This window comes from Oreochromis niloticus, linkage group LG20 (assembly GCF_001858045.2).
Source record: "Oreochromis niloticus isolate F11D_XX linkage group LG20, O_niloticus_UMD_NMBU, whole genome shotgun sequence".
In the NCBI taxonomy this organism is placed as follows: domain Eukaryota; kingdom Metazoa; phylum Chordata; class Actinopteri; order Cichliformes; family Cichlidae; genus Oreochromis; species Oreochromis niloticus.
In genome coordinates this window covers 19191538-19208088 of record NC_031984.2, presented here as the reverse complement: position 1 = coordinate 19208088, position 16551 = coordinate 19191538, and the positions used below count along the sequence as shown (strand labels likewise).

General features: G+C 40.1%; 2 protein-coding genes across 2 annotated transcripts in view; both read left to right on the top strand.

The window, feature by feature from the left end:
- The window catches only part of hoxc10a (homeobox C10a), a 45055-nt gene extending 38587 nt beyond the window's left edge, over window positions 1-6468 (top strand). Inside the window, exons 4-5 of the mRNA XM_003448184.3 lie at window positions 2481-2522; window positions 5503-6468. The gene's annotated coding sequence lies outside the window, so the exon portion shown is untranslated. The remainder of the gene's footprint in view (window positions 1-2480; window positions 2523-5502) is intronic.
- Window positions 6458-9241, top strand: hoxc4a (homeobox C4a). The gene is made up of 2 exons (XM_005478042.4): window positions 6458-7743; window positions 8255-9241. The coding sequence occupies exons 1-2, from the start codon at window positions 7308-7310 to the stop codon at window positions 8614-8616; spliced, it is 798 nt and encodes a 265-aa protein (XP_005478099.1). The 5' UTR covers window positions 6458-7307; the 3' UTR covers window positions 8617-9241.
- Window positions 9242-16551: the final 7310 nt, after the last annotated feature.

Genomic DNA, 16551 nt, shown 5'->3' with positions numbered 1-16551 from the left:
AATAATCTGGCGTCCCGTCTCACTAACCACCACACCCTCTCTCCCCCTCTCATTTCCAATATCCCCCTCGTACTCTTACCTGCATGTAAAATACGGAAAATCTAAATAGAAGCGCCGTGGTTTCAGACGTCGGCTTGGATGGAAGAAAATGCGCTTTTTTGAAAATATAGCTACACAGCGTTTTGAAGCATATTTTGTGACATTTTCTGTTCTGTGTTGTGCTAAAAGGTGGCTCTGATGGTTAAAAGACTGCACTAGTCCACAAGATGAGGCTTATTAATGCAAAACCACCTGACTACCATGACTCGAAGTTACTGTTTGTGCTCATCAGCCGGTGTTCATGTTGTTTTAGGGTCATGTCTGGGCCAAAGGGACAGGATTGAGTCAAAGGCATTTTTGCAGTTCAAATATGCCATTATCCAAACTGAAATATTACGAAAGGCAGCATTAGTGTTAGCTCGAGGCGTGCATGTGCATGTTTTGCAGAAATTTATCTTTCTATATATTTTTTTCTTTTTTTCTGTCCTGTGTTATCGGTCTTAAAACTATGTGATCTTATAACCTAAACGAGTTTCTGCTTCTCTTTAAGCTTATTTTAAAGACGTCTTAGTTCAGCTTAGAAAAGCTGCTCTTTCCTCAATGCGTGAAACTGTAAATGGCTGAATCTAACAGTAAGACTTGTTTGGGTGTGTTCAGCTATGCTGTTAGGCACAAGGTGAAGCAGGGATTTACAGGCTATAAATGCTGCGTAATGTGGGAATTAAAAAATCACAAAAACAAAGTGTTTGAGTCAGCTTTCTTCCAAATGAGGAGTGTCGAGGCTTTAGGTTGTGCACAAATGCACTGAAGGCTGACCACTTACCGGATCGCTCCAGTCCTGGCTTTACAAACCTATTTTTAATATTTTTTTTAATATCTGGATTACGTAAAGTCTGTCCTGGTTTGCTTTCAGGTGTGCAGGGGAAAAGAATTATACACTTTCAATAGGGGGCACTGTATAACACGCTGCTGTGTGAGTGATACACTGCGGGGGCAACGTGTCCAAGTCAGGGCATTGTTAGTTCCTCTTTCTTCTCATTATTATTTTTTATTTCCTCCCTTTTTTCCCAAGCAGTTTCATTGCTCTTTTACGTAATACAGACATTTGTCATATCCCATTAACTCCCATAACTCTCGCACTAAAATGAAACAAAACAAAAGGAAAATATTTGTTTTCCTGCAGAAATGAATAGTAAATATATTCTTTCTTTTACAATAAATTGGAAACAAATATTAATGTGTGTTTTGACACATTCATGGTGCTACAGGGCGCTTATTATAATCGAAATATTTACTCTCAGTACTTTTTAGTCACTGAATTAAAGACCTGGTTTAACCTCACTAAAACTAAGACAGACCTTCTCAAAAACACTCTAATAGCATCACAATAAAAGTGAAACGGCACAAACATCCGTTTTCACTGCCATGTTCTGAGCTGTCTTATTCCTTTCTTTGACCTGTAGAGCTGACATTGTCATCATTCAAACCTCGGAGGTCATTTCCGGGTGAACACAAACATCCTTTTGTCTGAGCCCAAATAAAAACCATAAAGTCCAATTACATCGTTTTTTGTTTTTTTTTTTAACTCAGCAAGAATTTATTTACAATGTGAAGACAAACTAGGGTTTTTTTTTTTTTGAACTATTATTGACTCTTCGCCATATTTCCACAGGCTCTGGAAGTCCAGGGATTTCTATTCTTAGAAAATTTGCCCAAGGAAATACCAAAATGCTTGTAAATTTACTTTTACTGTCTGGAAATGACCCGTCCTAAATTTTCGCCCTCGGTCCCAGTTCTGCAGCAGCCCCACACATGTCAGAGCTTTTCTAGGACAGCCTCGCTTAAGTAGATAGCAGAGGATATGAGAGGCAAAGGGACGGACTGACGGGTCATTAGGAAAAACAAAAAGGAAACACATGCAAACAGTTTCTTTCTGTATTTGAACTTTGAGTGATTTACTGTAGGAAACACGAAGGAAATGATTATAATGAAATAAATAAATTTGTGGCTTTCGATTCTATTATATAATCTCTTTTTCATATTTGTATGTGGCCAATTTATATATTTATATTTATTTTCACACTATACAGTGGCTTTTTAAAATTGGAGCAAAAAAACTGAAATACGGTACGAGCACCGCATTTTTATGCCATCCTCAAATGCGTGATATCCGTGACAAATAGGCTGCTTCGTTAATTTAGAGAACACTGAGTAACATTTTCTTTCTATTCTTTTTTTTGGGGGTCTAATACATGTTTTAAAATTAAATATTAATAGAACAAATTATAAAGCTAATTTCTTCCTCGAGCATTTTATTTTTGCAGTTTGGGTGCAAAAATTCATTTTGTCACTTAATGAGGACATTTTTTTTATGGACCTTTATGAACCATTTTGTCATCATTACCCTTTTAATTTTTTCGTTCTTTCTCTCTATTTTTCAGGCATTTCAACGAGCCAAAGTGAGTGAGACTGCGGATTTAATAGTAAGTGTTACGCATCGCCCCACGCTTATCCACCTACCTTTATTTAAGAGTAAAGCTTGTCTGGCGGAGTTGTTTTTCCAATGACAGCAACCACCTTAATATCTGCACTTCCACTTAATTTATTCAGACACTCTGGCATTATGTTCTTTGTCTCGTTTCTTACGATTTCAAACATAGAAGCCTAAACAAAAACTCCAACTTAAGATGGAATTACCATCCTATACTCTCAACTTCTTGCAGTGCCAGTTAGCCGGATTTAACTGCGCAGTGAGTCTTATGAACCACATCATTGCTGCAAAACCAACCAACTGTTTATGTGGGGAATCTAGTTTCTGAAACCGCCTCTGCTCCCTTGGCTGCTGCTTTTTAAAGAGTATTCATATCCAACTAGTCTCCAGTCTGTCTGCACTTCATTAAAACTTTTTATTTTAACTGGACGATACAGCTTAACGTTATTACACCTGGGGAGAGTAAACGTGGAAAGGCTATTAGGTTAAGAGTTTGATTAAAAGCGCATCGTAACCGTTTTCATCAGGGAGCACAATATTGCTGCACTGTCTGCATCCAAGTCAGGTACTCGGCCACCAAATTAAAAAAAAAAAAAAGAGCAGCACTGCGTGGACAGAACGACCTCCACATAGTTTTGCACAGATTTATTTTGTTTACATATGTACATGTGTGAACACGCTTGTAAGGCTGTTATTTTGCAGGGGAGGAAAAGGGAAAGCTTAATTTCTCAAATGAACAAATGAAACATCAAATTAGTCCGCCTGAGGGCCTCATTTTTTGTACTTCTACATTATAACTAGTTATTGAACTAGGTGCACGATCTGAAAGCCATTTGTGGGGAGAAAGAATTCATTGCTGTCTCTCCATCAATAATCCTTGGCAGTGAACTATTGGAACCAGTCAAACGCGAGGGGTGAAACGCGGGTCAGGCTGTCTAACTAATATTAAAATGCGTCCGCCAGAGCGCATGGGGCGAGAGGGAGTAGGTGGTGTGCATGTAGCTCCTTTCACACTGGTTGTGTGCACGACAAACAGCATGTCTTTTGATGAGAATATGAAAAAAAAATCCAAATGAATATGAGTTAGATTTTTTTTTTTTGTTACCACTTCTCGGGAGTTCACTGTGTGTTGGGGCGGGAGGCTTTGTTAATCAATTTTAAAAAATCAAATTGATGCGCGGGATGCTGGCGGAGAAATATGTAGATTGAGATGTTTTTTGACAGTGTTTGAAGCACCCTGTGCATCACCGCTCTAATCAATTCCATTGATTCACAATCTGAGCATGTTTGCTGTTTTTAATAACCCCGAAACAGGTCACATGTCTGATATTGCATTTTTCATCCGAGGCTTTTCTCATTAGCTTCCAGAGTGGCAGCAAGAAAGGTTACCGAGCGGTCAGTATGGTAATAGCAAGCAGAAGAAATGGTTGGGAACAATAGAAACTTATTTTTCATGTGTGCTGTCACGCCGTCCCTTTGTATCCTTCGTGTTTGTGGCTGAATATTCATATAGGAGGTACCTCAAAGGCAGAGGCTGAATGTTGAGAAAAGAGACCCTTTCTGTTCTCTGCGTACGGCGTCTTTATGCTTTGTGTGTGTGTGTGTGTGTGTGTGTGTGTGTGTGTGTGTGTGTGTGTGTGTGTGTTTGCAGGCATACGTGTGCACTCATGGATATTTTATTTTTAGAGAAAGGACGTAAAATGTGTGTTTTCCATTGCCTGTAGATGTATCCATAGCAGGAGTGGGGTTTGTTTGTGACTTTGCTTCTTGAATCCTGATAAACAGAATCCGCTTTGACGCACGCTTTCTGTGGTATTTCCACTCTGATGCTTCTTGTGACACGACTGCGAAATGCACGATAACCTGCTTGCCACAGATATTTGCCCGGCAGATGACCTTTTACAGTGTCTAACCTAAAACACATTAGTTGTCTATATGTACCCTGTAGAACCGAATTTGTGTGAAGTACAAGCAGTCGCAAATACGTCTCTACAGGAATACATGGGCAACTGAAATACCACGCCAGTCGATGGATTGTTCTGCATCTGCTTCCCTTCACGTCTCTCTGGCATTTTTTTCTTCCTGCTTTTGCATATACAAGCATCAACGATGATACATACAGCCTGCATCCACCCCATCCACGGGCTCTAGCAGTGCAATAACGCTGTCACAAAGTGTATTCATAGCTCAGACAGCCACAGATTGTGTAGGTAGGCCACAGAGAACGTGCAGTGTGCGGCTACTACTGTGTCAGACCCTGTAAAACACGTTAGGAACCAGGGGTCGTTTAAAAGTGACTGATTTACGGCTTTTATTGCTCTATAAAACGCCTCTAACATCCTCACTAGGGGTAATAGAAATGTCGTGCGCATTCTTTACAAACAGTACAGCCGGAATTATGATAAGCAATTTCACGTCGTTTTTAACCGTATTATTTAACTGCTGCTGTGAAAATAGATGCTTAACTTGCAATGTGATGGTTTGAATGGAAATATACCATTGTATTATTATTATTATTATTATTATTATTATTATTATTATTACTCTCCACCTGAAGACATATAAGTGAAACATGGGGGTGTTAAGGTGATAGGGAGGTTAACTTCACTCTGTCTGCCTACAGCTGACTCTGAGACAACAATGGGAAGCTTCCAGCACATGACAAGTTTATACACCCAGGCAGTATCAGTTTACAATAAAACAACAGACCACCAGTGCTGTAGACTGTGGCTCATGGTCAGTGCTTCAGCCAGGGTTAGCATGTAACATTTTCAGGGTGGATTTTCCTGAAGGCTGCTGAACAAAAGAAAATGTTCTAATACTTTCAGTGTTTGTATTTTACTGTTTAGAGTAACCATGTTTTTTTTTTTACTAATCATAGGGATGTTGCATTCTGCAATTCTTCTTCAGCACTTCTTGTAGTTTCGATGGCCTGTCTCATCTGCCTAACAGTGTTGTTTTTCCTCACATAGATGCTGTTCATTGATTGTTCCTGCGCTTTTATTTGGGCCATTACAAAGCTCAGAAACATGTGCACCAAGTAACAGATAAGGGCTTTTTCAAGCTGTAAAACTGCAGTCAGAAGAAAGGGGAATTAGCACCACTCAAGACCACAAGGACTGGTGGCTGATTTCTATTTACACGTGTCGTGAATTGCTATCATGCATTTAGGACAGATGTTCACTTAGTCAAGAGTGTGTACAGCAGACTCTCTTGTCTGCAGCAACTTCACAGTGACACAATACTGGTCCTGCAGTTAAATCAGCAGCTCATTACACCCTCTGCTCTGTGACATAATAGTGATGTAGTTTCACTGCTGGCTGGTTTGTGAGCTCCTGGTGAATGCTTCTCTGCAGGGTTGTGTGTCCCTGATCTGTGACATCATATTAGTGATATTATGTAAGTTTGATCAGTTGGATGTTTCACGCCTGCTTAGCCCGCATCTGTGTTGCAGTTTTGTTGTGTCTATGACATTTTAGTCTGTGGCATATCAGGGTTTATATTCAAGTTTTGATTTATGCAATGTTTTGTTTTTTATGGTTGCTTTGTTGTGTTGTGCCTTATGGAAGCAAAGATTAGAGATTAAACAAGTTTTGCTTTGTCTTTCTGTAGGATAGAATAGAAGCACCTTGGATGGATTCTCAAAATCTTTTATATTGTAAAGCATTTCACAACTTTTGTTCCAGCAGATTTTGGCTACATTAAAGCAGCAACCTCAGATACAGAATCCTTCTGTAATTCAGTCCCATTCTTAATGCTATATACTGAGATATTTATAACTGAGCCATTTGTATCTTTTACATCTTTTTCGTTATATTTTGTAACTTTGTAATATACTGTATTATTTAATTTAGTGTAGTTATTTACTGTTCTTACTGTCTTGGAGCAACTGTGGCCACATAATTTCCTCGGGGATTAATAAAGTATTCTGATTCTAATTATTCTTACCAATTTTCATTTAAAAGCTGAAAAAATCCATACAAATGTGTAGTCTGAAAGAAATTAATACGGATTCGAAATAGATAGACCTAAATTTCTCATTGTTGAAGAACCTGCCACTGAGGCAGATTGTTTCTCTCTGTCCACTTCTGTCCAGCACTACAAATGATCAGTCTTCATCTCCTCCAAAGCTGGAGAGCATTCACCTCTCCACTGACATTCATAGTCACGATATCTTACCTATGTTACTGCTGAAATGGTTTTTAGGGAATAAAGAAAGAAAACTTAAAGAAAGAAAGAAAGCAATCCAGACCTTATTCTTAGTCTCGTGAAGAGACCCTGGACTATGTCACAGCTGAAGCTTTGTTGTCAGAGACGGTCTTTGTTAATCAGCCGATCATCTTTATATAAGGTGTTATAACTAACACAATAACTGGTTTGCCATTGTTGTACCTCATCCTTGTCCCTTTGAATAATTGAGACCACTGTATTTGCCTGTTATATTTTTTCCTTGGTCAGCAACTAGCTACTAGTTTTGTCCCCAAGATCAATTGCCTTGGTAACGCAGCCAGAGAGAGAGAGAGAGAGGGAGAGAGAAAGAGAGAGAGAAAGAGCGAGAGAGAGAGAGAGAGCGAGAGAGAAAGATTTGTGCCCACAATGGCGACTGTAGGTATGCTAAATACCTCTGGTTCCTTATCCGGGAACTACCTCTTACCCTGCTATTGGGCCATTGGGTCACGTGGTAAAAGTAACTTTACAGGGCTGCTCGCAAGTAGGAGGGCTTTATGGAGCAGAAAAACGACAAAGCTAGAAAAATTATTTTCCACTCCAGAAATTAATGATCATGAGCTCGTATTTGATGGAGTCTAACTACATTGATCCGAAATTTCCTCCATGCGAGGAATATTCGCAAAATAACTACATCCCCGAGCATAGTCCAGAATATTACAGCCGCGCAAGGGACACTGGCTACCAGCATCACCATCAGGAGTTATATCCTCCGCGGGCGAGCTACCAAGAGCGCCAGTATAACTGTGCAAGCATCCCTGAACCTGACACGCCAAGGGGACATGGAATACCCCATTCTGCGCATCTACTGACAGGGAAAGGGCAGCCTGCTTCATGTGAAACCCCACAGTTGTCCATGTCCCCCGCCACCCCACCGGCCGCAACCTCCGCCTGCAACCAAGCTACCCCGGAGCATCCAAACAGCACAGCCTCCTCCAAACAGCCTGTGGTGTACCCATGGATGAAGAAAATTCACGTCAGCACTGGTAGGCAACTTGTGTGTTTATGTTCCCTGCACTCCTCATGCTCCTCTCTCCCCTTCCCTCCCTTTATCAGTCCCTCTGACTCCCATCTCGTTGCCAGCCCCTGCTCCGATAGCAGGGAAGCCTTTGAAATGGCACAATTGAGGCGGATTTACGACTCGGCATTGGTAATTACACCCACCATAAATTTTATAGCCGAGGTATACTCAGGGCAGCCGTATCACCATGTGGCTTCTGCTGTTATGTATTGCGCGATGGAGAGAGGGGGAGAAATGAATAAGAAAAAAAAAAATCTGAGCTTTGTAATCTTGCATTAATAATTTAGCTCATAGTTGGATGTGAGTGTCCTCTCATTACGTAGAGAAGTTCTTAACTTCCCATTTAAATTTCTCAAACAGCTAAACATTCATAACCAATAAATCTTTCCAGCCATATCTCAGTTGAGGCCATTCTTGTTTACCCCTCCTTTCCTCCCTTCTCTGTCTCCCTTTCTCTCCTCTTCTCCTTCTTCCAGTGAACTCTGGTTACAATGGGACGGAGCCCAAGCGGTCTAGGACAGCATACACCCGGCAGCAAGTCTTAGAATTGGAGAAGGAATTCCACTATAACCGATATTTAACTCGGCGGAGGCGCATCGAGATCGCACACACCCTGGTTCTCTCCGAGCGGCAGATTAAAATCTGGTTTCAAAACCGCAGGATGAAATGGAAAAAGGATCACAGGCTCCCGAACACCAAAGTGAGATCCTCGTCCTCTTCCTCCGGGTCCAACACAAGCTCAGCAGCCGGCGCTGTTGCCGCTGCCTCGGCCACTAACACGGGGGCCCCCGACGAACTTACCGGAGCCCAGCATGGCGAGGATATTACCAGGTTATAAAACCATGAACCAATACTGGGGGTAGAATAAGAACTGGTTATTTATAGAACACTTATATATTTTGTTTTCGTAGCTATCTTGTGCGGTTTCCTTTAAGTCCAAAGTTATATAAAATGCATGTTATATAGCATGGATTACTGCGAATACCGATGAATTATTTTTACGTGACACAGGGTTTAATTTATTTGAAGTTCAATTAAAATGATGTTTTTTATTAAAAAAATGTTTTGAATGAAGGAAGAAAAAGTAGAAAAAAATATACATTTTATCAAAATGTTATTGTGGGCCATTCTTTTGCCCTGCTGCCCAAGGTGAAATGCACAATCTATTTATTTCAAACAACACTGGAAGGAAATCACTATAATAATAGTTATTTTTGGTATATAAAAAAGAAAGCTGGAACACACCATTGATCTTGAACTTGTATGTTTAGGAGAATAACAATGTGTGAATTACCTCGTGTATTTCAGAAACAGGATTTTTCTTTTTCTTTTTCATTTTGCAATTTAGTTTTGTGGTGTTGATGTTGTGTTTTAGACCGTTAAAAGCAGATTATTGTGAAATGCAATAAACGGAGTTTAGTGTACTTGTGCTAATCATATTGGTCAATAAAACAGTGAGTGTCTACTAGTTTTAAATACGTTTGTTCCAAGTTCATTTTAGGTAAGGTGAGGTCTACTGTTGCAAGATTGGAGGCGCTCCTTAAAAGTGTACAGATGTGTGAATACTGGACATTTCACGAGGGAAACAAAAATCACTGTGTTTTTAAACTGTGTTTGTCAATCCTGCAGCTCCCTTTTTTGCGTGTTTATATTAGCAATGTGTACAGACACTGAGTGTGTGTATGGTTTGTATGTGTGTGTGTGGGAGAGGGGGGGGGCGTGTGTGTGTGTGCTTGTGTTAAAGCTTCACTCATAATGGATTGAAGTTATTTCTAAAATATGAAAATGAAATAGTTTGCGCTGTGCAGTATACATGCAACCTCATCAGTCTGAAGGGCATTCAATTAGACAAGCCACTGAGGCCCTCCAGTCCACATTGCACTGCCTCTGCCAGTGCCACAAAAGAAGCTCCTCGCTTCCTTCGTCCTGACTTGAACACAAAGATGCATGCGTTTAATTTAGAGTACATTTGCAATGTGTTAGAGATTTTAGATTGTTGTGAAATTATTCATTTTGTACCAATAGTGGTTGCCCTGCTTTTTCTATAGTCCTCTGCGCCATGCGACTGGGTTTTCAAATGTGAAATGAATAAAAAAAAATAAAGTCGTGATCTGCCGATAGATTCAGTATAATGCGTCGTGTGGTCTTCGTTAAATATCTGAGTGAAGATGCTGATGAAGTACACTAGCTTACCTTTGTTTTTGTTTTGTTTTTTCTAAACATTTTTTTTTAATTGATCTAAAGCAGTGCCCTTTCCACAAAAAGGAATGCTGTTGTTTTCTTGTCTGTTCACTCTTTGACTCTTGCTTGTATAAACACTTTGGCTCATTTGTCTGCTGACTCCCCAGTGGGCAGTTTGCCTCCGTAGTATGCAGCAGCTCGCGAGACTGTAGAAACTTCAAAAAACGGCGCTAAGGCGTCTCTGTGCAACGTCATCGTGCGACTTTCATCTGGCAGGGGGACCAACTCACTGCAGGACTCTTTGCTGCTGAAAACCTGGTGGACTGATGCAATAATTTGAAGAAAGTCTTTTAAACTGAATCCTCAACTGAAGTGCCTGAAGTGCTTTTATTTTGTCTCCCATTCTTCCTCCCATTTTTTGGAACAAATTTGGGAAGAAGGATTTCGGTTTAAAAATGGCTTGAGCCCAAAGACGCGCAAGAATTTGATAGATTATTGAAATTGTGACATGAATAGGCCTTATAAAATGCCTCGCGTAGTGGGAGGCAAAAGAGCACAAAAGGATGAGGTATTTTCCATCATCAATCTTTCCCCATAGAGCTTTGTGTTCTGTTCTGGAAAACAGCTCTGACAACAACCAGTTTTGATCTTATCAAATATTATGTATACAGGGTCGCATCCTTTGCCACTTTTCTTTTTATTTGACTGCTTTTCCCACAAATGTGAAAGTTAAGCTGGACTTTAAGCTGGACCAAAGAGGTTCAAATCTACTTTTTGGACGGGGCTTTGGATAGGCAGTAGAATAGTGGTGAGACGGCGCTGAAAAATGAATCTAGAAGCCTTTATGTTGCTGGACAGATTAGAGAAATTAATGTGCTCGCCACAGTCCCAGCATCCCTCCAGCCTCTTTCTAGGCCCTGTCGCCTCCATGTCGCGAAGCTGAAAAGGTACTTTATTGAAGTTTGGGGGCGAAATGGTAGAAGGCCGAGTTCACCTCGGGGACACATTTTCTGTCCCATTAGGCTCATTTCAGTCTGGATGGCCGACCTCTCCAACCCTGTGACCCAACTCACTTTCTATACGTGTACCTTCTGTGTGCGCCCTCGCTGGTCCCCTTCGGCCTCGGCTTTCTTTGTGGATTTTTCTGCGTTGTGCCGATAGAGAGGCCTGCTGCGGGGGATCACTCAATGTGTTTCTTCCTTTGTTAATCAGGGGGGGACACTGGACAGGGCTGAACTCTCGGACAGTTCTCTTCCTTGCACCCAGCAGAATTGCAGGATTTCCACACAGGCACCTTCTTTTTTATTTTCGCAATCTTTCGATCTCCCGTGAAGTCGTTTCCAAATCAAAGTGGCAAAGGTTTGTAGTAACATTTAGTTAATGGAGTGGCAACATACATATATAAATTTACGAGATATTTTTTAAGTCTGTCTGAGAAGAGAAGGAAAGGGTGATTGCGGAAATATTGTTTTGTTAACGTATTAAAAATTTTATTTTTAAATTGAAATGATAAATAAGATGTAAACAAAACTACCGTTTTAGTTCCCTGAAGACCCCCCACCCAAACAGGAGCATTAAAAATAGTGTCTATTGATGCAGTCACATGACTCCTGTGTGGCTTAAGAGAATAGCTGGTCTCCGGTCAGCACTTACATTCAGAAGTGAGCTGCCAATTATAGATGTTTCTGACAGTACTGGGACAGTTGGTCATTGTGATTAGTTTATGGACAAAGACCTTCAAAAACCTTCAAACTTCCCATGGAGGCTCGGCACTTCCCCAAACTTTTATTTTTAGCCACATGCATTTTTTTCCCTGACACAGAGGAGAGTAAACTTCAGAACAGATTACTAATTAAGTTTTGTTAGAAGCAGAAGCTGCTCAAAAATATAAGCGATGATGTCAACCCTTGAGATATTATTGATGGGATAAATCACTATTCGCTTAAAAAAAAATTATATTCGGAAACTTTATCCGGTTTTGCAGGCAGATTTCAGCGTGTTGGCGCGCTTTGATCTTCCTGGTGTGAACCAAATATTCAACGTTGATGGAAAAATATTCGACAGCCCGTCTTCCAGGATAAACAGTTGACACTGAAAGCCAAACTAATCTCACCGTCTGTCAGTTGTTTATGTGATAATTCATCCTCCTCCTCGTGTCTGTACAGGTGCAGCTCGAATTACACTTCGAACAATGACGACATGTCCCTCTTTGTTTGAGCTCTTGTAACTGAAGATTTGCGTTAAATGGAATGAGAGTGTATGAGGCACAATTTGACTTAGCGTTGCCAGGGATTTAACTAATACACCTGTATTAGGCGTTGTCTGATTTATTATGTGAATAAACAAACCGTGTGGTTTAATATTATTGCTATTCAAACAAAAGGCCAGTCAGTCATAAATCAGTGTCACTCTGCTGCTTTTTGTTTTGTTTTGTTTTGTTTTTTTAAACTTTCTTCTAATACACAGTGGAAACTTTTGATCATAGCAACACAAATGCTCAACAGCATTAAATTTAACGATAGAAAATGAATCATCGCGTACACACATATTTTCGTTGTCTCTTCTCACGTGATCTAAGCAAGAGCGTAACTCACTAAATAATTCTCTGTAAACTTCAAAGTGATATGGCCTTACCTGTGACAAGTTCTGCACAAATGGATAGCAGTTTAATTCTTTAAGTTTAGAATGAAGTATTTTTGGTTTCACTCCATTCAGCTTTTTAGGTCATGGTAGATTTTTTTTTTTAACTTTTATTATTTGCCCTCCCCCCTCCCCCGCCCTGGGGCTGAATCTGAAGAATTAATTTGAGATGAGTTATTCTTTCAGGGATCTGGTGCATTTTGTGTGTTTGAAGTTGAGTGTATAAATTCCTCAGTCTTTACTCAGCTAACTGGTTTCTTCCCTGACTTGAGACTGTTGAATCACACATGAATTTCAGCTCACATTGCACTGCTGCAAGCTGCATGTGATTTACGAGCACCTCGGGCGAGGACTTTCTCTGTGAAGATATATGTATGAAAAAAAGAACTTTGCACACAAACACCAATCGAAATGTTTGAACAAAACCAAATACGAAACACGGAAGCGCCTCTGTTCTGACGCTTGCGCTCTCGATTGCCTGCTTTTATTGTCTGCGCCGGGTTAAGTGCAAACTGTTTCAAACTCGTCTCAGGTGAGTGTCTTCTTCAGTCACTTTGGTTTGTCATAAAAGGTCCGGGGCCGGTGCATTGTTATCCTGTAGTGTGTTTAAACGGCAGCCATGGCAGCTGCATAAAGGCTGGGAGTTGAAACAGGGGTCATGCTGCTATTTTCCAGGGATAGAGAGGCTGTCTCACATTGACCAGCAGTGGGTGTGTCATAAATCCGTAAATCTCTCCTATCCGTTCACTCAAGGGAGTAAATGCGTCGGCCTGGTGTGTGCGCGCATGCGTGGTGGAGGTAGAGTTTGATTAATTTACATAAAACTAGATTTTAAAAAGCCATCAGAAATGTTAAAAGTGATTTAGTGTCGGCGCTGGCAAACATTTCAAGCAGGAGACGACAAAGCAGCTTGGACTGGTGTCCCACTGTAGAGTTGACATCGCACAGGAAATGATGGCCTGGATAAACTTACGAGTATACTTTCTGTCATCATAACGCCTCGCTGAGAAATATTTAATTAGCCCATTTGCTGCATCGTTGAGGACCTTCGAAATTACAGTCATTTTCTTCCGTTAGAGGTGTCACAAGGGGGCCCAGACAGTCACTAGATTGAGTTATGATTATGTTATTCGCTTTTCATTAGCAAAAGTGTTCTGAATATGCGATCCTGAGACTATAGATCCACGATTATGTAGAAGTTTTGCGAGATGCGCTTTTTATTTGATTTGTTCTCTGAAAATGATTATCCGGTGTATTTGTGTGACCACCAGTTGCATATCGTGCAGAACTTTGAGTCCTCTGACAGCTGCTGCTGCTGCACTTTAACTTTGTGTGTGCTGTATATGATTGGATGTTAACGCAAAGGGTCATATCACCTCTGTTATCTAAGATGCAGGACTTTAAAATAAACTATTCAATAAATAAACAAATAAATACCGCGTAAAGCATGTATATTTATCAACCAGAAAAATGACAAATTAAAGGAAAAAACAACATAAAACGTCTTAGTAAGTTACTAGCCGCTGGAACAGATGCCATGCAACTTGGCATTGATACCTCAATTCTCCGGAACTCTGCTGGAGAGATAATACACCATTTTTCCAAAACATGCCCCCCTGCAACCCTAGTTTTGATTTAAAGATGATGGTGGAGGTCGCTAAAATCTCCCATAGGTGTTCAGATGATTTGAGCTCTTATATGATAAAGTTTTTGAGTCAGACCATTCTCATACCCACTAAACCATTCAGTGACCTTGTGCCCAGTGGATGGGTGAATGATCTTGTTGGAAGAGACATCATTTGGGTAGGAATGGTTAATCATGGGATAAAGATGAACACACACACTGCCTTCTAAGGTAACAACTGGATCCAAACAATGTCAATAAAATTTACCCCACAGCTAGATAGATAGATAGATAGATAGATAGATAGATAGATAGATAGATAGATAGATAGATAGATAGATAGATAGATAGATAGATAGATAGATAGATAGATAGATAGATAGATAGATCTAAAAACTGAAAAACAAGCACAAATATCTTGAGTGTTATTTTAATTTGTAGACTTTTTACTGAAGTTTGACTCTATTCTCCAGACTGTCCACGATTTACATCAGAGTTAGGCCCAAATTAATACTTCGTGTTAATGCACACGCTTATAGGAAAGTCCGGACTAGTTTGGGAAATTGTCATTGTCTGTCTTTTCCTCACTTATGAAGTGCAGTCTGCAAACTCTAGTCTTTTCATTTCACTCTGCATTGTTTACAGCAATATAGGGCACCGGGCCCATAAATCTTCTCCTTGCTCTGCCAAGACAGCGCCATTTGTATGCACCGTTTTAACCGACAGCATCCTCTGCCCATTAACGTCTTCTCCCCAGCTCTCTCTCAGTCTCCCTTTATCTGCGGAGCTCTGTCCCCTGGAAATACATTAACTGATCCGTGCTTCCTTTGTGCTTTGTGAGCTATTTATAGACTTTTTTCTTATATGGAAGGAATATATCTATATATGTTATAAATATATAATTTATGGGGAAAGAAAACAAAAAAAGAAAAACGTAATTGTGTTGCATCTGCCAGATTTCGCCGTTTGTGCGCAGCTGCGGATATTCAGTACCCTTTTCTGTGTGCGTTATTGTTGTGAAAAATAAAAGTTTATAGACAATTTCCTTGGTTGTTTGTGTCAGCAGGCGAGAGAGCGGAGAAGGTAAGGAGGAATTGTAAAAGGGTTGACACCCAGAGCGACCGGCGCGCTTTTGTGTGAGAGAGAAAAATGATTTATTGCCACTGAGGCGGTTCAAACAGAGTTCACGGAGAATTGTGGTGGAGGCGCGGAGGAGCTAAATTATGGTCTTGCTGAGCTAGTATATCATAGATTCTATCTCCAATTCAGAGAGTATGTTCAAGGGTGTGAGGTAAGGAAAACAAAACGAATTTAATTACTTTCCCCACTTTCAGTCAGTCCTGATGTACACTGCGTTATTCAGCTGATAATAACACTAATGCTGCTTTTACTACTAATAATAGATTTATTTAGGCGTGAGACGAAAATACAAACATATGTCAGGGTTTTATCGGTTTATTTAGTTTTGTTGGCCCACATTTACCTCACAGTGAAAATGACAAATTTAACCTTTAGCCAATTTAAATTTAACTACTAAACCTTTCCACAGTCTTTATTTAACTGGCCAGAATTAAAAGGGGGGGGGAGAGATATCAACACTATAGGTTTTTAGTGTCACAAAATATTTTTGCTGCCTCACAGCAGTCAAATTGAAATTATATTAATGTTGTAAGCATTTTGCTATGGCAGCAGTTATTTCATGTCCCTGATTTTATATAAAATATTTCATTATGTAAAAATAAATTCAACTAATAAAATAAAATAAAAATAAAAAATCTCAGGACGTGACACCAAGGTTCAGGTAAAACATCGGTGATAGTGGCAGCAGGGGTGAAACGGAGAAGGAGGAAGGCTCCTCTCTTTCCATGCAACCCTGAGTGCATAATCCATCACCTCTGAGACATCTAAAGAGGGTTTTCTCGACAGCTTTGCAGCTTTGTACTGAAACACCAGAAGGAGCTTACATCCAAAACATGGTTCAGCTAAGATTAATACTGGCTTGGAATATTCTAACAGTATAGTCTCCCAAACCTTCTCATTTAGAAGATGGTTTAGGGAGCACTATTTATAATTTTGTGATAGATTCATTATTCTCGTTATGTGGCCGTTTTGCATAAAATTGCGCATTGCTGGAATTAAACAAACACGTTTTATGAGTTCTTTTCCCCCTACAGTATAACTCAGTTAGGCCACAATTGATGTAGCTTTTATCCCAAATAATTTCTCCCCCCCCCAAAAAAAATTATTATGGGTTTTAAAATGAAGTTGAAAAATTCATATTTTATTTAGATGTTTTACGTCTTCATGGGTAAGTCCCAGGTGTCTTGG